Source organism: Pristis pectinata, chromosome 20 (genome assembly GCF_009764475.1).
Source record: "Pristis pectinata isolate sPriPec2 chromosome 20, sPriPec2.1.pri, whole genome shotgun sequence".
In the NCBI taxonomy this organism is placed as follows: Eukaryota; Metazoa; Chordata; class Chondrichthyes; order Rhinopristiformes; family Pristidae; genus Pristis; species Pristis pectinata.
The window spans coordinates 1,859,092-1,880,609 of NC_067424.1; the positions used below are offsets into that span (position 1 = coordinate 1,859,092).

At 42.7% G+C, this 21,518-nt stretch overlaps 1 protein-coding gene across 1 annotated transcript in view; it reads right to left on the bottom strand.

Moving 5' to 3' along the window:
• The window catches only part of LOC127580702 (6-phosphofructo-2-kinase/fructose-2,6-bisphosphatase 2-like), an 87,397-nt gene extending 65,944 nt beyond the window's left edge, over positions 1–21,453 (bottom strand). The window contains exons 1-2 of the mRNA XM_052034468.1: positions 21,425–21,453; positions 8,500–8,612 (exon numbers count right to left, since the gene is read on the bottom strand). Of these exons, the coding sequence (XP_051890428.1) occupies positions 8,500–8,554 (55 nt within the window). The 5' untranslated portion in view covers positions 8,555–8,612; positions 21,425–21,453. The remainder of the gene's footprint in view (positions 1–8,499; positions 8,613–21,424) is intronic.
• Positions 21,454–21,518: the final 65 nt, after the last annotated feature.

The following is a 21,518-nucleotide window of genomic DNA, read 5'->3' on the forward strand; positions in this document are numbered from 1 at the left end:
ACAGGAGAATAAAACTAATCACCATTTAACAACATTAAACAATAGTCATCAAGGTAGTTGGAGTAATATAATAATGATTGAAGTCTAGGCAAGACGAGTACTAGTCAGCAAAATATGAAAAAGCCACAGATCTATTTCAACCAAAATATTATAATAATAAAGACATCAAACTATGCTGAACATTGTTGAACTTGCTGAATCAGGCAGACAGGACAGAGCAGATTATGCTTAACACAGTGTTTGACCACGAGACAGAAAACTTTCACTTCCAACTCTTCCATCCCAAAGGCACTATCCCTCCTGTTAGCCGCATGACAAGTTGTTGCTGCTGGCAAGTGGCCTCCCTCCCTGAAAAGGTTTCCTTCAACTTGTCACTGACCCAGCCAACAGTTAGATTTCACACAATGGCAGAAGAAAGCTCTGTTGCAACATACATATTAAACTCCAAGCCACAATGGAAATAAAAAAAGGGACCAGTCCACCTCTGTGGAGAGTTTATGTTAACTTTCATCAGGCCATGACAAAGAACTGTTAAGACATTTCAAATATCAGAAGTTTAATCTTGGTTGGAATTTCAGTATTGAAAAGAACTAAAAAGCTAATAAACTTATTCATCTCTTTGCTGAAGCCAATTACATTGAACAGCAGATAGCAAATAACCCTGGTATGTGACATTGAAGTGAGGAGCACGGTACAAGCAATCCTCCAACAGTGAGGGAGTAAACATTAGTTATCTAATAGTCAACTTAAATGTGTGCTGTACGACTCCACAACTAAATCGTCTTTTACTAAATGAAACTCAAAGTCAAGAGGCAAAGTCGAGTTTATTGGCATATGCACAAGAACATGGATGAACAGCTGCAATGAAGAACATACTTGCAGTAGCATCACAGGCACATAGCTCCAGATACACCAGATTCACAAAAATAAATTATACATAAATTATGCAAGAATTATACAAGAAAGAACACAATTAGAAGGAAAAAACCATCTACTGTAGTGCAAAATGGTCATAGTGTTGCTATACTGAGTTGTGCAGGTTGGTTCAAGAACCAAATGGTTGAAGGGATAGTCACTCTCCTACAGAGCTGGTTTGCTGCTCCAAGTTAACTATTTAAAAGAAAATGGCCAGAAGTAGAAGTGTTCACCATGGATTCCAGTTTTCAGCGTCATTCACACTTTCGCTGGGACAATGAAGCAGTCCATGTCTATATGCAACAAAAGTTAGAAAACATTCAGGTTTAGGCTGATCTCGGAATATTTGGACAATACAAATGCCAGGCAATCAACATCTCCCTTTGAGGTTTAGAGTCAGAGAGTTGTACAGCACAGAGACTGGTCTTTTGGTCCACAACTTCCATACTGACCTCTTTTACACATCTACAATAATCTCATTTGCCCACATTAGGACCATATGCTTCTTGCCTATTTGTGTCTGTCTAAATACCTCTTAAATGTGGTAAGTGTATACGATTCCACCAGCTCCTCTGGCAGCATTTTCCAGATGTCCACTACACCATGTAAAAAAAAGAGCCTACTCCTCAGATCCCCTTGAAAACTCCTTCTTCTCACCTTATAATGAATAACAATACGGAGATGACTATTGACCAGAAACTTCACCGGACCAGCAACACGTACTGAAGAAGATCAGACGTTGGGTTTTCTGTAACAGCAGTCCCCAGTTATCCTCAAGTTCTTACCACCTAAAACCATAAGCTTATTCACCTTCAAAATTCTCACACAGCTTTCAGGCCAAGGCAGGCAGACTTCGTCAATTTATCCATCCCCTATACCACTGGCATAGAGCGGCAACTGCATCCACGATATAAAGGGTGCAGTAACTATGTTCTAACTCCCAAACCTGCATCTTCTACCAACTACCACAGGCCAGCAGATGCACATAACACCATCACCTGCACAGTTCCCTTCAACTTTTGACACTATCCTGTCTTAGGTACAAATCATCATTCCTTTGTTGTTATTAAATCTACCTAGAATTAGAATGTACAGCATAGGAACACACCCTTCAGCCTACGATGCTGTGCCAAACTAATTAAATTAGGAATTAAATGCCCAACTTAACTAATCCCTTCTGCCTACACAATGTCCATATCCTCCATTTCCTGCAAATTCATGGACCTTACTAAGAGCCTCTTAAATGCCTCTTTCATATCTGCCTCCACCACCACTCAGGCAGCGCATTCCAGGCACCCACCACACTGTGTAAAAAAAAACTTGCCCCGCACATCTCCTTTGAATTTACCCTCCCTCACCTCAAATGCATCCTCTCTGGTATTAGACATTTCAACCATGGGAAAAAGATAGCAGCTGTCTACTCTAGCTATGCCTCTCATAATCTTAGAAACCTCTATCAGGTCTCCCCTCAAGCCTCCGACGCTCCAGAGAAAACAACCCAAGTTTGTCCAATCTCTCCTTATAGCGCATGTCCTCTAATCCAGACAGCATCCTGGTAAACCTCCCCAAAGCTTGCACATCCTTCCTGTAACGGGGCGACCGGAACTGAATGCAATACTCCAGATGTGGCCTAATCAGAGTTTTATAAAGCTGCAACATAACTTCCCAGCTCTTGAACTCAGTTCCTTGACTAATAAAGGCAAACATGCTGTACGCCTTCAACAACCCTATCAACCTGTGCAGCCATTTTCAGGGAGCTATGGACTTGGACCCCAAAATCCCACTGCACATCAACACTGTTAAAGGTCTTGCCATCAACAGTGTACAGTCCCTACATAGTTGATCTCCCAAAGTGTAAAACTTCATATTTGGCCGGGTTAAACTCCATCTGCCATTTCTCCACCCATATCTGCAAAAGATCTATATCCTGCTGTATCCTTTGTTAGTTTTCTACGCTATCCACAACACCACCAATCTTTGTATGTCTGCAAACCTACTAAACCACCCATTTACATTTTCATCCAGATCTTTTATATAGAGGCATGCATAAGTTTGGGCACCCCAGTCAAAATTTCTGTTGCTGTGAATAGCTAAGTGAGTAAGAGATGACCAGATTTCCAAAAGGCATAAAGTTAAAGATGACACATTTCTTTAATATTTTAAGCAAGATTACTTTTTTATTTCCATCTTTTACGGTTTCAAAATAACAAAAAAGGAAAAGGGCCCAAAGCAAAAGTTTGGGCACCCTGCATGGTCAGTACTTTGTAACACGCCCTTTGGCAAGTATCACAGCTTGTAAACACCTTCTGCAGCCAGCTAAGAGTCTTTCAATTCTTGTTTGGGGGATTTTCACCCATACTTCCTTGCAAAAGGCTTCTAGTTCTGTGAGATTCTTGGGCCACCTTGCATGCACTGCTCTTTTGAGGTCTTTCGACAGATTTTCGATGATGTTTAGGTCGGGGGACTGTGAGGGACATGGCAAAACCTTCAGCTTGTGCCATGAGGTAGTCCATTGTGGATTTTGAGGTGTGTTTAGGATCATTATCCTGTTGTAGAAGCCATCCTCTTTTCACCTTCAGTTTCTATTTTTACAGACGGTGTGATGTTTGCTTCCAGAATTTGCTGATATTTAATTGAATTCATTCTTCCTTCTACCAGTGAAGTGTTTCCCATGCCACTGGCTGCAACACAAGCCCAAAGCATGACCGATCCACCCCCGTGCTTAACAGTTGGAGAGGTGTTCTTTTCATGAAATTCTGCACCCTTTTTTCTCCAAACTTTCCTGCGTCCGCACCAAAAAATTCAGCGTCAGAAGTTTGCAAAGAAACATCTAAACGAGCCTGATGCGTTTTGGAAACAAGTCCTGTGGACTGATGAAGTTAAAATAGAACTCTTTGGCCGCAATGAGCAAAGGTATGTTTGGAGAAAAAAGGGTGCAGAATTTCATGAAAAGAGCACCTCTCCAAGATTGAAATAAAAGAGTAATCTTGCTTGAAATATTAAAGAAATGTGTCATCTTTAACTTTATGCCTTTTGGAAATCAGTTCATCTTTTACTTGCTTAGCTATTCACAGTAACAGAAATTTTGACCAGGGGTGCCCAAACTTTTGCATGCCACTGTATATATCACATACAACAGAGGTCCTAGTATGGATCCCTGTGGAACACCACTAGTCACAGGCCTCCAGGCAGAATAAGTCCCATCGACCACTACCCTCTGTCTTCTATGGGCAAGCCAATTCTGAATCCAAATGGCCAATTCACAATCATAGAATCATAGAAAGTACAGAACAATACAGGCCCTTCGGCCCACAATGTTGTGCCGACCTTTAAACCTTGCCTAAGACTATCTAACCCCCTTCCCCCCACATATCCTTCTACTTTAAATTCCTCCATATGCTTATCCAGCAATCTCTTGAATTTGACCAACATACCTGCCTCCACCACCGCCCCAGGCAGCGCATTCCATGTCCCAACCACTCTCTGGGTAAAAAAACCTCCCTCTGATATCTCCCTCTGATAACTTCCCACCCATTACTTTAAAGCCATGCCCTCTTGTATTGAGCATTGGTGTCCTGGGAAAGAGGCGCTGGCTGTCCACTCTATCTATTCCTCTTAATATTTTGTATACATCTATCATGTCTCCTGTCATCCTCCTTCTCTCCAAAGAGTAAAGCCCTAGTTCCCTTAGTCTCTCCTCATAATCCATACTCTCTAAACCAGGCAGCATCCTGGTAAATCTCCTCTGCACCCTTTCCAACGCTACCACATCCTTCCTATAATGAGGTGACCAGAACTGGATGCAGTACTCTAAGTGTGGTCTAACCAGAGTTTTGTAGAGCTGCATCATCACCTCACAGATCCCATGCATTTTGGATCTCATACATCTTAATCTTCTGGGTGAGCCTCCCATGAGGGACCTTGTCAAACACCTTACTAAAATCCATGTAGACAACATCCACAGCTCTATCTTCATCAATCGCCTTCATCACCTCCTTAAAAAAACCCAGTCAAGTTAGTAAGTTTGACACTCACCAACTTTTATCGACGCACCATAGAAAGCATCCTATCTGGATGCATCATGGCTTGGTACGGCAACTGCTCTGCCCAGGACCGCAAGAAACTGCAGAGAGTTGTAGACACAGCCCAGCGCATCACGGACACCAGCCTCCCCTCCTTGGACTCTGTCTTTACCTCTCGCTGTCTTGGCGAAGCAGCCAGCATAATCAAAGTCCCCACCTACCCGGGACATTCTCTCTTCCCTCTTCTTCCATCAGGAGCCTGAAGGCACGTACCACCAGGCTTAAGGACAGCTTCTATCCCACTGTGATAAGACTATTGAATGGTTCGCTTATACGAAGAGATGGACTCTGACCTCACGATCTACCTCGTTGTGACCTTGCGCCTTATTGCACTGCACTTTCTCTGTAGCTGTGACACTTTACTCTGTACTGTTATTGTTTTTACCTGTACTACCTCAATGCACTCTGTACTAACTCAATGTAACTGCACTGTGTAACGAATTGACCTGTACGATCGGTGTGCAAGACAAGTTTTTTTCACTGTACCTCGCTACAAGTGACAATAATAAACCAATACCAAATTAAGACAGGACTCGCTCCTGTTAGTTCTACTTAACAAGTTTGAAAATATCTTAAAGCACAGTCCATAGGTTTTTATAGTTGTCTTTTCAACAAATGTGGCCAACATTTCATTTAAAGTGCTTTATGTGAAGCACTAAAGTAACAAATATGAAAACAAACTACAAAGCCATCATGCCAGTTAACAATTTAGCTCAGTGCTGCTGGTGGGATTTCCCTCACCTGATTCTAGTCCTACCAGCTGTGGCACGATGGAAAATTTCAATGACTCCTCTCCTGCTTACCATTACCTTTGACGTTTCCCAAAGATCTATTTTTACCCCAAAATATTTCCTATCCTGGTGCTATCCCTCGGTAGGATCAACCAAAAACATATCAGGTTCACAAACATTTTGACCGAAACCAATTCTACAAATTATCACCTCCCTTGACCCTTCCATTATCTCTGATTTATGACGAAATTGTCCAAAAGCCAGTTTCAGATGAGAAATTCATTAACTAACCACAGAGAAGGTCAAAGTCATTTGCCTCAGAGCTTTTCCAACTGGTTTGAAGTATTTGACTATTTTGAGATTTTGATTGCATATCTACTCCATCACTGAACCATCTACTTGAACTTCCATAACATTCTGCATCCTGTCTGCTGCTGAAACTGCATCGATACCTTTATTATACCTGGATTTACTATTTCAGTGCAACCTTAGTCAGCCTCTCACCTTTCACCTTCCAGAACATGAATGCCTGTATCATGCACCTACACCCATTATTGCTGTGCTTGTTGATCTATACTGGCATTGAGAACAGGCAGCTGAGGAGTATCCTGGGATGACTTTCCTTGTGGGAAAACTCTCTGTGCTAAAGAAGATCACACATGAAAAGAGACACAAAGACCTTCATCACAACATTCAAACCGTCAAACACCCAGACAGTCAGGGGCACAAATAATGTCCACAGACTAATCCACTGGATTAGGCCCTACCTAATAATCAAGAGGTTAGGGTCAAATCACCACTTTTGCTTGAGAATGTGACTTAATTTTTTAAAAACTTCATATAGAAGTTGAGTGTTGAATAGAAAGACCATGACCTTCTTGGATCACAAAATTCAATCAGGTTATAAACGGTCAGCAGGGAAGAAAATCTGTTCCTCTAATCCAGACTAGGGTACACAACAAGTCCCACACAAACACAATGGAGTCTGAACCAAATGAAGTGGATAACAGTGACCAATCTTCCAAAAATTAAGAAAAATACTCCACCTGAAATAAAAATATAGAATGAAAATCAAAAAACCTAAGAATCCAAACATAGGTTTGTTGATCACTTTGCAGAACACCCGTGTAAAATCTGCAGGGGGTGATCATGAGCTTCCCATTCCTGCCACTTTAATTCTCCATCCCACTCCCATGGACCTATCAGTCTGTGGTCTCCTGCACGGTTACAATGAGGCACAATGCAAGCCTGAGCAACAGCACCTCATCTACCATCTGAGAACATTGAAGCCTTCTGGAATCAGCATTGAACTCTACTTCAGATAACTTGATTTCGTTGGCTGTATCAATTGTCCATCTGTGATAGTGGATGTAATTATATTTTTTCCTTTTTTTCCAGATTTTTCTCTCTTGAAATGGAAGACCTGACCTGCTGAGCACATCTTCCAACTCTGCATTTTGCAACTCCCATACTCTCACTCACTAACTGCTTCCATTCCCTCAGATAACCTTGTTTACAATTTATCCCCACAGTCATCCCAGTTTTATCCTATCAGAGCTATTCCATTCTCTGACCCTCACTGCAGCTTAAACTTCTTTCCTTCTCAGTTCTAACCAAGTGTCTTCGACCCAAAACGTTAACTTGTTTCCTTTGCTACAGATGGGCCCGACCTGCTGTGTACTTCCAGCATTTTCTGATTTTATTTTAGAAAATAATAAAGCACCAGGAAGGTTGTTGATGGATCACAGCTTGGTATGGTAACTGTTCTGCCCAAGACCTCAAGAAATAGCAGAGAGTTATGAACACAGCCCAGTCCACTACACAAACCAACCTCCCCTCCATGGACTACACTTTCTGCTGCCTCAGGAAAGCAGCCAGCATAATCAAGGATCCCTCCTACCCCACTCTCTCTTCTCCCTTCTCCCATTGGGCAGAAGATACAAAAGCTTGAGAACACGTATCACCACATTCAAGGACAGCTTCTATCCCTCTGTTATCAGACTCTTTGAATGGACCTCTTATAGACTAAAAGATGAACTCTTGATACCTTGTCGTGACCTTGACTTTATTTGTCTGCCAGCACTGTACTTTCTCTGTAACTGCAACACTATATTCTGCATTCTGTTTTCTTTTTACTATCTTGCAGTAATTGTGCATTGAATGATTTGTCAGGTTGACACACAAAAGCTTTTCACAGTATCTTGATACCCGTGACAATAATAAACCAATACCAATAAAGGTGGCTCTGGAGAGGCGGTCTCTGTGCAGATCACCTCCCCAGAGCCACCTTTATTGGTATTGGTTTATTAATACCAATAAACCAATTGGTATTAATTGGTTTTTAATTAAATACCAATTAAAGTATTTAATTGGCATTTAATTAAAAACCAAACAGGTTTGTCTTTTGAATCAGATCAAAGCTTTTTAATCTTTGAAGAAGTACAATTAACATATTAACACAAATTTTATAAGATAGAAATAGGGATAGAGGATGAATGTGCAAGATGAACATAAAATGCCAGGAGCAAGACAAAAGCATTAAAAGAGCTCCCTTGTGAAACAAAATCTGGGAGAAGACTTGAGGCTGTGGAGCAGTAAGATATTGCTTAAGAAAACAGGAAAATTCTGCTTTAGAATTTTGCAACAAGCCTTCATTTGTTATGATTTTGCTGTATTTTCTCTGATTAGCAAAATGTTTTTGCACCTTACTTAAAAGTACTAAAACTCTTTGATGATTTTAAATAGAAATATTCTGGCCTCTAATTACTTACATCTTCTATTTAGACCCAGGCCTTTTAATTGCATCAGCATCTTATTTTTCTTCATGCTCAGAATCTTCGTTATTTTAATTGAATTCTTCTTTCAGATAGATGTGAATATTCTCCTTGACAGCAAAGACACGACAGGAGAAAAATCAGCTGTTGTACTGACAATCTAGGACTTTACTTGTAGTAATATAGGAATAAGGAGCTTCAAAATCAAAAATGACATTTTCAGGGACTGAAGCAAACTCATACTCACTTGGACCCTGAAAATGAAAGGCCACTTTTGACACCCATTCAATTCTTAGAGCGTGCACACGTGTGCTGTGAAAGAGCTTCAATGTTTTTGCTGCTGATGGTGGTAACAGGTTCATCGCAACTCGTTCTGATATAAAAAAATGCTTCTAGTCTCTGTGTCTTAGTCTCTTCCAAATTATTTAACATTGCATTATATTGCTATGATACACCACATATCTTTACTCATTTTATGTTAAGCTGACTAGTCTAGACTTCAGAACAATGACGTGATCCCATTAAAATGTACTGACCTCTTAAGGGACTGGATAGGGAAGATGTGGAGTTGACACCTCCCCAGACTGGGGTGTCTAAAACCAGGAGTCAGACTCAAAATAAGGAGTCAGTCCTTCAGGGTTGAGATGGGAGTGAATCTGAAATTCTTTGCTTAAAAGAGCTATGAAGGGTCAGTCACTGAGTGTATCCAGGACAGAGTTCAATCGATCTTCAGCAGTGCAGTAAAGTGGTAGTAAGGTAAAAGATCAGCTATAATCATACTTAATGGTAGAGCAGGCACAGGGGGCAAATAGCCCACACTCGATTCTATTCTGTCCGTTCTCCCAGAAAAGTTAGCTCTCCCAAATAAAGTATTTTAATTATTAATAACCAACCCAAATGTTAAAGGGAACAAAAAAATTACTGCATCAACTCATCTATAACTATCAATTATGGTAATGCTAATTTCCCACTTTTCCTTCTCCCTTGTGTGGCATTTCTCAGCCTGTTTTCCCACAGCCAAATTGTATTCAGGTCTAAAAGTAAAACATATACCAACTGAGCCTAAACACCCGCAGAGGAATATGGAAGCGTAACTTCTCTCTTTCTCGGCAATCTGAATTTATTTAGCACCTTTAATGTCACAAAACTTCCCAAAGCATTTCACAGGAATGCTATCAAACAAAATTTTAAGAACCCTGTAAAAAGATGTTGGAATAAGGCAGCCAAGGCTTTGTCAGCTACGAAGGTTTTAAAGATCAACTTGAAGAGAAAGTGGAGGTTTCGGGAGGAAATATACTGCACAATTTCCAGGGTTGGGTAAATTAAATCAGGAGGTCAGAACTGGGGAAAACAAAGAGACCCAAGGTTGTTGGAATGGGGAAAAGAAGAGAAAGTTAAAAGAGGAATTTGGAAATACGAAGGATGATAATTTCAAAATTGAAGTATTCATTGACAGACCAGAATCCATTGCAGGACATCAAGCACTGAACACGGGTAATGGGCAAACAGTAATTGGTAAAAGAAAGCAGACTGTGACAAGAGAGTCAGAGGGGTGGAGAGCACGTCTTAATCGATCCTTTTTGGGTATCTGGATGCTGCTGGCAAAGCCAGTATTACTTGCCCATCCCTAACTGCCCTAGAGATGGTGAGCCACTTTCTTGAACAAATGTAGCCCTCCGTTGAAAACGTTCCTACAGAGATATTGAAGAGGGAGATCCTACACTTAGACCCAGTAACAATGAGGGAATGGTGATACATTTCCAAAGCAGGATTGTATGACCTAGCAGGGAACATGCAGGCAGTAGTGTTCTCATGCACCTGAAGCCCTTGTTCTTCTTGACAGTAGAGCTAGAGATTTGGGAAGTTCTGCTGGAGTGGGCAAAGCAAGCTATGTGCATTTTGTAGATGGTACACATGACAGCCAATGAAGTGAATGCACGTTCAGGGTGAGGTATAGGGTGCCAATTGAGTGGTCTACTTGGCTTGGATGGTATTGGGCTTCTTGTGTATATTGGAGCAGCACTCATCCAGGCAAGTGGAAAGTATTCCATCACATTCCTGTCTTGGTCCTTGTTGTTGGTGGAAAGGCTTTGGAGAGCCAGGAGGGAAATCACTCACCATAAGGTGCCCTGTCTGACTTGCTCTTGTAATCCCATTTACATGGATGTTCCTGTTGAGTTCTGGTCAAGTGACCTAGGATGCTGATAGCAGATGACAGAGTGATGATAATGCCTCTGAATATGAATGGTTGGTGGTTACACTATACCCTTGTTGGAGATGGCCATTGTCTGGCAGTTTATGGCACTGTGAATGTTATGGCAGTGTTACTTTCCACTTATTGCCCTGTGCCTGAATGCTGTCCTGGTCTAGCTGTACATAGGCATGGACTGCTTCATTTGCTGAGAAATTTCAAACTGTAATTAAGCATCATTGAACGCACTCACTTCTGACCATGTAATGAAAGAAAAGTAATTGAAGCTGCAGCTGAAGATAGTTGGGTCTAGAACTCATCCCTGAAAAACTCCTACGTGAAATCCTGGGGCTGGGATAATTGACTTCCAACAACCACAACCATCTTCAATTGTGAGGTATGACTAACCATTGGAATGTTGATGCCCACCGATCACAGTTTCACCAGGGCTCCTTGATGCCACATTTAGTCAAATGCTGCTTTGATGTCAAGGATGGTAACTCTCGCCTCACTTCAATGATTCAGCCGAGGGGGGACCTGACTGGAGTGTTCCAAATTATAAGGGGCATAGGGAAGGAAGATAGCGAGAAACTTTTCCCTTTCGCAGAGGTGTCTATGATCATTGGGCATAGGTTTAAGGTAAGGAATAGGAGGTAGAGGGGATCTGAGGAAGAATTTTTCCCCTCAGAGAGTGGTTGAAATCTAGAATGCACTGCCAGAAGGGGTGGTGGAGGCAGTATCTGGATGTATGTTTGAATCACTGAGGCATAGAAGGCCATGGGATGAGTGCTAGAAAATGAGATTTGTATAGATAGTTACTTGAAGACTAACATGGATACGGTGGGCCAAAGGGCCTATTTCCGTGTTGCACGGCTAAGTATTGGTGAATTTATGCCACTGGATAGCACTGTTGACTACACCTTCTATCACTTGCTGGCGATTCAGAGGTTGGGTGGTAATTAGTCAGATTAGGTTTGTGAACAGAATACACCTGGAAAATCACCCACATTGATAGGTAAGATGACACTTTTGTAATAGTACTTGAACAGCTTATCTCAAGTTACAGCTTGTTCTGGTGTAGTCTTCAGTAGCACAGCTGGGATGCTGCTTGGTCTCATAGCTTTGGCTGTATCCTGGGCTCTCAGCCATTCCCACATATATGGGGTGAATCAGGCTGGGAGAAGATTGGCTGTGTTGGCAGCAATCTCAGGAAAAAGCTGGGATGGTATCTGTCCTTCAGCACACCTAGCTGAACATGGTTGTGAATGCTTTAGCTTTGTCTCCAGTACTCATCCCTGCCATTGTTGAGGATGGGGACATTCCTCTCTGTCTACCACCATTCCTAACTAGATGTGACAAGACTTTGAATTGATCTGCTGGTTGAACATCACTTGGTTCTGTGTATCGCATGCTTGTATGTGCTGTTTAGCATGCAGGTGGTTCTGTGTTGCAGCTTCACTAGGTTGGTCTCATTTCTAGGTTTGTATGGTGCTGTCCTTGGTATGCCCTTCTGCATTCTTCATTGAACCACAGTAACAACAGAGTGAGGGATATGCTGGGGCACAAAATTGTGGTGGTGCGCATTCCTGCTGTGGATAATGATCAACAGCGACTCATGGATGTCCAGTTTTGAGCTGTCAGTTTTGTTCTGAGTTCATCCAAAATCTCACAAGAACAGTGCCAAACAACGAGTGCCCCAAGAAGGCAGCATCCATCATAAAGGACCCTTGCCATCCAGGACATGCCCTCTTCTCATCACTACCGTCAGGGAGGTGGTACAGGAGCCTGAAGACCCACACTCAATTATTCAGGAGCAGCTTCTTCCCCTCCGCCATCAGATTTCTGAACGGTCCATGGACACTACCTCATTATTCCTTTTTGTTTTGCAGTATTTCTTTATTTTGTAATTTATAGTTTTTTGTGTCTTTGTACTGTACCACTGCTGTAAACAACAAACCACGTCATATAAGACACTGATAATAAATCTGATTCTGATATCCTTGATGTGAAGCTGGGAGTTTCTCCCCACAGGGACTCTGTGCTGGTCACTTCTACCAATGCCATTGTGGACAGATGCATCTGCCACACAGGTAAATTAGTAAGGATAAGGTAAAAACTAGCCTTATGTTGGTTCACTCAATACACCTGCTGCAGACCCAGTATACCAGCTGTATCACATTGTATTTGAGTGTGGAAAGGTCAAAGGTCTAAGGCTCCAGCAAATGGATTGTGTGGCACTGTTTTCTTTGGCTATGGGTCTGCATTTAGGTTTTTACTGTTCAAATCACAAGAATGTGGCCTCCAGTCATTGTGTATCCCAGGGCATGTTAGATGATTTCCACAGGCTTCATGCCATCTGTTGTGTTAACACATGACTGGAGCAACCGCAGCCATAATTGGGACAGGTTTTTCTGTTTTAGAAAAATTCTTGGAATTACTTTTTGTTTGATGGTGCCCATGGTCCACCTTGGGACTCTGCTAGGTTAAATGTGTTGAGGAAATGCATATAGTTATGTGGAACTTTGTTTGGATTTTTCTGCTCTAAAATAATTTAAGACAGTTGAAAAATTTTACATTTAAAATATTTCATTAAAAAATTTCCATAAAAATCAAAATCAAAAAACTGATGGCACAGGTGGCTGAAGACACAGTGTGTGGGTCGAATGTTATTCAGCCTAATCCAGCCTTCCAGCACTAGGTCTGTACTCCCGTAGGCTGTGGCTCTTATCTTATTCAAGTGCACATGAAAGTATTTTTAAGTATTATGAGGGGTTCTGGCTCTACCACCCTTTTGGGCAGTCTGTTCTTGACTCCTACCACCCTCTACTCGGTGAAAATCTTGCAATGTATCCCAAGGCATCTTCTACCAATTACTTAAAATCCATGCCCTCTTCTTCAACCTCTCTACTAAGGGAAATGAGGATTTCCTATTTACTCTATTTGGTCTCAATCTTATATTTAAGAAAACTTTTCCTTTATAAAACTATGCACTACCTTTTCTTTAAGTTTTATTGATGCAAGATTGCAGCATTTGGACACAGACCTTTCTCCCCCAGGGTTGGCAAATTAAGAACGAGAGGACAGAGGTTTAAAGTGAGAGGGGAGAGATTTAAACCGAGGGGTAACTTTTTCATCCAGAGGGTGGTCCATAAATGGAATGAGCTGCCAGAGGATGTGGTTGAGGCAGGTACATTAGCAACATTTAAAAGCCATCTAGATGAGTACATGGATAGGAGAGGTTTAGAGGGATACGGGCCAAACACGGGCAGATGGGACTAGCTTAAATGGGCATCTTAGTCAGCATGGTCCTCTTGGGCTGAAGGTCCCATTTCCATGCTGCACAACTCTATGACTCTGTTTTCCTTTTCATCTGCTACTGCACAGTTGTTTGTTGACTGTTAGCTATTGCATGTTTTCACGGATTAAAAGTCCAGTTTGTTTTGTTTCACAGAATCATACAGCACAGAAAAGAGCACTTTCGGCCCATCTCATCCATGCTGACCGTAATGCCTATTTATGCTAATCCCATTTGCTCACCTTGGGCCAGCATCCCTCTCCTACCCAAGTACCTATTAAACATTGTAATTGTATCTGCTTCCACCTCCTCCTCTGGAAGCTCATTCCAGATATTCACTCCCCTCTGTGTGAAAAACGTACCCCTCAGATCTCCAATTTTAATTTCACCTGTCCTTCAGATTTGTGCCATATCATCCTTCCTCAGAGAGTTCTCATTTATCACCATCCTACAGGGAGTTTCCTTGCATCTGCAACCACTGCCCTGCCTAAACAAAAAAAAATTCCTCCAGGATTGTGCTCCTCCCTATTGACTAATCAAGTACAACAAACAATCTGCTGGAGGAACTCAGCAGGTTGAGGAGCATCTGTGGGAGGAAAGGAGTTGTCAACATTTCGGGTTGAAACCCTGCATCAGTCCTGATGAGATTCCCCCTCATCCTTCTGAACCCTATCGAGTAAGGTTCAGAGCCATCAAACGCTCCTCATATGTCAACCTTTCATTCAGGGAATCGTTCTATGGCCAGCATGTCCCTTCTTAGATGCAGGGCCCAAAATTGCTCACAATATTCCAACTGCTGTCTGATCAATGCCTTATAAAGCCTCAGCAGTACAACTTTGCTTTTACATTCTAATCCTCTTGAAATGAATGCTAACATTACAATTGCCTTCCTTACTACCGACTTGGTCCATAGTTTTCGTTGACGATTTAAGTGCTCATCTAGATAATTCTCGAACATTCTGAGAATGCCTGCCTGTACCACCCACTCAGGCAGTGCATTCCTGATTCCAACCACCCTCAATCTCCCTTGAACCTCTTAGCCCTTACCCTAAACCTCTGCTCTCTAGTCTCGGATACCTCTACGAGTGGAAAAATTTCCCACTATCTACCCTATCTATGCTCCTCATAATTTTCTACAACTTTTATCAGTTACCACTCATTCACCTCTGCTTAAGGAAAACAAACATCATCTATCCAGTCTCCCCTGATAACTGAAATGCTCCATCCCAGACAATATCCTGGTGAATCTCCTCTGCTCCCTCTCTAGTACAATCAAGTCCTTCCTCTGGTGTCAGTACTGTCCCTAACCAATATTTTAAAATTATAGCAAAACCTCCCTGCTCTATCGCTTGGTTAATGAAAACAGGCACCCCATATGCCTTCTTTGTCGCCTTATTAACCTGTGTTGCCACCTTCAGGGATTCTTGGACGTACACTGATTTGACCTTTTCCTCCCTATCCTATCCATTTTATATATCCTAAAATTATGAGTCCTCTCGAAGTTCGCCCACTTGCACTTCTCAGGATTAAATTCCATCTGCCATTAAATGTTTGTGTCATCTGCAAACTTGCTAACCATTCCTTCCACATTCATATCCAGATTGTTGATGTGTATTAAAGGCCCCAGCACTGATGCCGGTGGTACACCACTGGGCACAGGTTTCCATTTACAGAAAAAAACCTTCACTATCACTTTCTGCCTCCTGTTACTAAGCTAATTTTGGATCCAATTTATCAACTTGCCCTGGATCCCATGGGACCTTGTCCAAGCCCCTACTGATGTCATTGTAGACATCATCAACTGCACTGTCCTCATCAGTACATTTTGTTATCTTTTCAAACATTTCATTTCAAATTGGTTAGAAGGATTTCCTGTGAACAAAACAATGCTGGCTATCTTTTATCAATCCAAGCGTAGATTAATTCTGTCCTTCAGGAACTTTTTCCAATAACTTACCCACCACTGACATTAGATTCACAGGCTGACAATTACCTGGCTTATCCCCACTGCCCTCCTTGAATGAGAGTAACACACATGCTGTCTTCTATTCATGTGGCACCATACCTGCTGCCAGCTGTTAAAAATCTGTTAAGGCCTAAGCAATCTCTTCCCTTCCCTCCTCCAGCAGCTTGGGACATCTCTCATTAGGCCATGGGGTTAAATCACTTCTAAGCCCACTTAGTGATTTAATGCCTCCTCCTTTTTGATGATATGTTTTCGAATGAGCTGTTCTTTGAATGTGTTAATGTGCTGAACCATCACTCAGCTACCACTGCTATTAAAAGAAAATTTGGCGAAAACAGAGAGAATTAGAATAAAATGGTCAAGTTCCTTGACTTTAATTGTTGATCAACTTAGCCTTGAGCCAGGAAATGGGGATTGCAATGATTGGCCAATGGACAAAGCAATTCTTGCCAAGCTTACAGTGTGAGGGAAAGAGAACAGATAATCCAGCAAAGAATTGTGTGATTTTATATGGCCAAACACTTATAACACAGAACAGTTCAGCACAGGAACAGGCCCCTCAGCCCACCACGTCACCAATCTGCCTGCATATGGTCTGTATCCCGCCATTCACGACCTGATCATGTGTCTGTCTAAATGCCTCTTAGGCATTGCTACTGTATCTGCTTCTACCACCTCCCTGGTAGTGCATTCCAGGCACCTACCACTCCCTATGTAAATAAAACTTGCCTCATAACTTATTATGTTTTTAGTTGTAACCTTCCCAAGGGCATTTAGGGATGGGCAATCACATCTAGCTCAGCCTGTGAAGCCCACATTCCTTGAATGAACAAAATAACCTGTTAATGACAGTGTATCTTGTTAACACAAGCTAGTAGTTTCTACTGAGTCTTCTTCCAGCAGTTTGACTCCCTATGACAACAGGGCAAAACAGATTGCTTCTGTGTTCAAAAGACATTTACAATCTGTTTCTGCGGTACACAGCTGAGAACTTTCAATGCTCTCTGGACTAGTTAATCAAGATTTTTCCAGTGTGAATAGCCATTTGAGTCATTTGATCTGACAAGTTCCCTTGGCTATTCTCAATTTACAAGAAAAACTATTAATCCCCAATTCACTGCACTCTCGCTATCAGCCTGTGTGCTTCCACTTCTATGCAGACTAAGGTTGAAGAACAGCTATAATCTTGATTGGCGGAGCAGGCTCAAAGAACGAGATGGTTTACTCCTGCTCCTATTTTTTATATTCTTACAATGCCCCCGGAACCACAATTCTGACTCTAACATACAAATTTAACAGTAGGCACATTATTGTTGGACCCACAATGATTTTTAGAAGACTGACACGATGGCCAAGTAGTCTTGTAAATGGCAATTTAAAAGGAACTAGCCAACCTAATGCCACTTTCCAGCACTACACAGATACACAGACATAATGATCGGCAAACATAATCAACTCATCCAGAATAATCCAAAGATAAAGGAAAGCAATCTTAATTTTGGCAGGTATCTTTTGTCTTAATTATAAGCATCAAGTGTGAAAGCTCAAAACACATACAACCAAAATATACTAAGTATAATGAGGCTTATTTGGAGCACCAGCAACAATATATTCCAAGAAAAATCAGATTTAATTGTATACTTTGGTAATTATCCACCATTACCTTTCTTTCTACGGTATCCTTAAAATTGCTGCATACATCAAGCTTGATAACGTATAATTGGTATGCAACAGTCCTTCATTCAAAGCATTATTTTGTGCAGGAATGATCCAGCTTTCATCGGGTAAAGCTGCTAAAGTTCCTGCAAAAAAAGTTGTTCCCTCTACTCTTTAAACAGATTGTTTTCTGCAAAATACACCGTGTGCTGACTCATAGCTCCACCCTGCCCCCAACTCACTGGCTGACTTAGGAGACACAGGAGACTGAAGATGCTCGAATTTGGAGCAACACACAACCTGTCTATGTTTTGGGTTGACCCTGATTCTTTTCCTCCCACAGATGCTGCTTGACCCCTTGATTCCTCCAGCAGATTGTGTGTTGCTCATTGACTAACCTATACTGTCAATAATTAACTACCTTTTAAACGACCTCAAATTCTTCCATCAGCACCATTACCATTAACATGCCTAGAACCGGAAGCCCCAGTCTTTACTTCAAAATGTCACACTGTTTTCCCTGCTTGGAAGGACAAGGACCATCCTACTGCAATCTTCGCAGGTCATGCAGATTAAATGCTAATGTTCCTTTGGCCTCCATAATTTTCTACTGAAAAATTCCCAAAATCATGGCAAAGAGAAATGTCACAATGTTATAACTGTGAAAATTTTAAAGTGAAAGGCATCAAGACATAAAGCATTGGTTAGATACATGAGAAAACGATGAACCAGTTGTCAACATACAAACTGTACAAAGTGTTGGAGAAACTCAGCTGGTCAAGCGGGGAGTGGGGGCAGGTGGGGGAGAAGAAACCCAGATGGGTACGTGTGTGGCTGATGGTCAATGTTCACACCAATACCTTCTATTCCACTTAGGTAGCTTCTAACCTACTGCTATGAACATTGACTTTTCCAGTTTCAGTTAACCCACACCCAAGATCCTTTCCCATTCCCACCAGTTCAACCAGGTTCTCTCGCTCTTTGTTCACCTTTTCCAACCTCCCCAGATTCACCACCCTCCCCCACCTAGTTCCATCTGCCTATTAGCCACATAGACATCCACCTGGGTTTCTTCTCCCTTAACCTATCCCCATCTGTGTATGCTTCCATCCGTCCATAATCCACCACCGCCCCAGCTCCACATCACCTTGCAGCCTCTGTTTCTACCTTCCCCTTCCCCGACTCCATCTGCTCAATTTCTTTTTCCTCAACTGTTTCCATCTATCACCCACCAACTTGTGTCTCAAAAACCCCCTCCCAGCTCCATCTGCCCATCATGCCCCACCTCACCTGGTTCCATCCATCACCTACTAGCCTGTCTCATCCATCCCTCTCACTTCTATAGACTGGCCATCTTCCCTCCACGCACAGTGCTGATGCAGGGTCTCGACCCAAAACGTTGACTGATCTGATGGTAGCTGACCCTTATCTGATGCTGTGCGCCTGTGATGCTGCTGCAAGTAAATTTTGCACTGCGCCTGTGCACACATGTACTTGTGCATGTGACAATAAATACAACTTTGACCGTGACTATTCCATTCCTTCCAAGATGCTGTCTGACCCACTGAGATGTTCTGGCAGTGTTTTTTTGCTCCAGATTCCAGCATCTGCAGTCTTGTCTCCAATTATTAACCTAACTTCCTCTGTGTGCACACCACTATTCACATTCCGTAACTCCATAACTCAATTCTTTGATTCCTCCCATTCATCCTTTAATTTCACAGTTTCAAGATTATGCCGTTTTCTTCAACATCTTCTTACAGCTCTCATATTCCTTTAAGGCACAAGTTCAGCAGGTAAAATGGTCCAGCATTAAATCTAAAGAAAAGTCTTATGAAGTTGCCAGAATATGCAGTAAGCTTGAGGATTAGGAGTGCTTTAGAACAGAGAATACAATGACCGAGGAACTGATAAAGAAAATAGAATGAGAGTAAACTAGCAAGAAACATTAAAAAAGAATAAGAGCTTCTACAGATATGTTTGACTAGTCAGAGCAAGTCTGGGATCCTTACAGACAAAGAAAGGGAAATTTATGATCAGGAGTAAAGAAATGAAAGACAAATTAAACAAATTCTTCTGCCCTCATAGAGCCCACAAAGAAATCCGCAACACATTGACAACCAAGGGTACAGTGCAAATGAGGAAATAAAAATATGTTAAATATGACCAGAAAAATTAATGAGCTTAAAAACTGATAAACCTCAAGGCTCTCTGGCTCTACGCCCTGAACTTCAATAGAGGATTCTCTGGTTATCATCTTCCAAAATTCTACAGATTATGAAGTGGCTCCTAGATTGGAGGGTAGAAAATATGACCCAACTAAAAAGACACGAGAAAATGGCAAACTACTGAACTGTTAGCCTGACTCCAGGAAAATGCTGGAATTCAAAAAAGGACATAAAATTAAGATCCTTGGAGAATAATAATGACTGATCAGGGACAACATGAATTTAAGAGAAAAAACATGTTTGAATAAATATGGACCTAGTAGACTGATGAGGAATAATCAGTGAACATGGTGTATTTGGATTTTTGGAAGGCTTTATTGTGCAGGCTTTATTCTCCATTTAGTTTAGAATGACAGGACTCCTCATTGAAACATTCAAAATTCTTGGAGGGTTTGAGTGTGCAGATACAGGAAGGCTGCTTCCCAGGCTGCAGAATCTATAACCAGGAGCAAAGTCTCAGATTAGGGGGGAAAGTGAATTAAGACTGAATGGAGGAGAAATTTCTTCACTCAGAGAGGGGTTGAATCTTTGGAATTCTTTATCTAGGAAGGCAGTGGAAACTTAGTTATTGTTTGCATTTAAAAACAGACATTTCTGGTTATCACAGAAATCAAGAGAAATGGGGGCTGTGGAGGATGGTGTTGAATGGTATAGCAGGCTCAAGGGGCCAAATGGCCCACTCCTGTTCCTACTTCTCAAATCCCATATGCAGCAGAAAGGAATCATGCTCTCTTTGTGTGTTGCAGCCATAAGGTCCTTTCACAAGCCACTCATTGAGCTGGGGAAGTGCCAATGGATTGCTCTTGGTTCATTTTTCACCACCCCCCCTTCATTCTGGCACATCCTTTCAAACTAAATTGCAAGACTGCCATCCTTACTCAGTAACTCCAACCCCACAAGGTTCTTGATCTCTGATTGTATTCTGAAATTAGATCACTAAGCAGTGTAGAACTCCAAGGACTGCAGTGGCTTAATAAATCTAGCAACACCCACAACTGCCAAGGGTCAGCAGTGTCACAAGCCAGGAATGAACGCGGGGAAGTGCCTCATGAGGCACTGACGATTAAGTGTCTGCACAATGTCTGTTTGATATGTTCTGCATTTGACGTTTCGTCACATGGGAGACCGACCGCCCACCCCCCCAGGCCGGAGACCCCCCTCCCGCCCACCCGGGCCGGAGACCCGCGCCCCCCACCCACCCCCCCAGGACCGGAGACCCGCCCACCCAGGACCGGAGACCCGCCCACCCGCCCACCCAGGACCGGAGACCCGCCCACCCGCCCACCCAGGACCGGAGACCCCCCTCCCGCCCACCCGGGCCGGAGACCCGCCCACCCCCCGGGCCGGAGACCCGCGCCCCCCGCCCACCCCCCCGCCCGGACCAGTGGAGTGTTACCGGCAATATCTGGGTGTGGGTGTAGCTGGGCACCCCGGGCACCCCCTCCCCAGCACCGGGCACCCCAGGGAGACGGTGCCCGGCCTCAATGACAGCCACAGCCGCCCACAGGGCTCTGCCCGGCCCCAGCGCCCGGGAACCGGGGGGGGGGGGGGCATCCCCGGCCCGGCCGCCCGTCCTTCCCCCTCACCTTTCCTCGGCCGCAGCGACATCTTGCACCCAGGCGCTCCCACGTGACCCACGCGGCCATGGTGACGTCATCACGCCCCGCCGTGGAGGTGAAA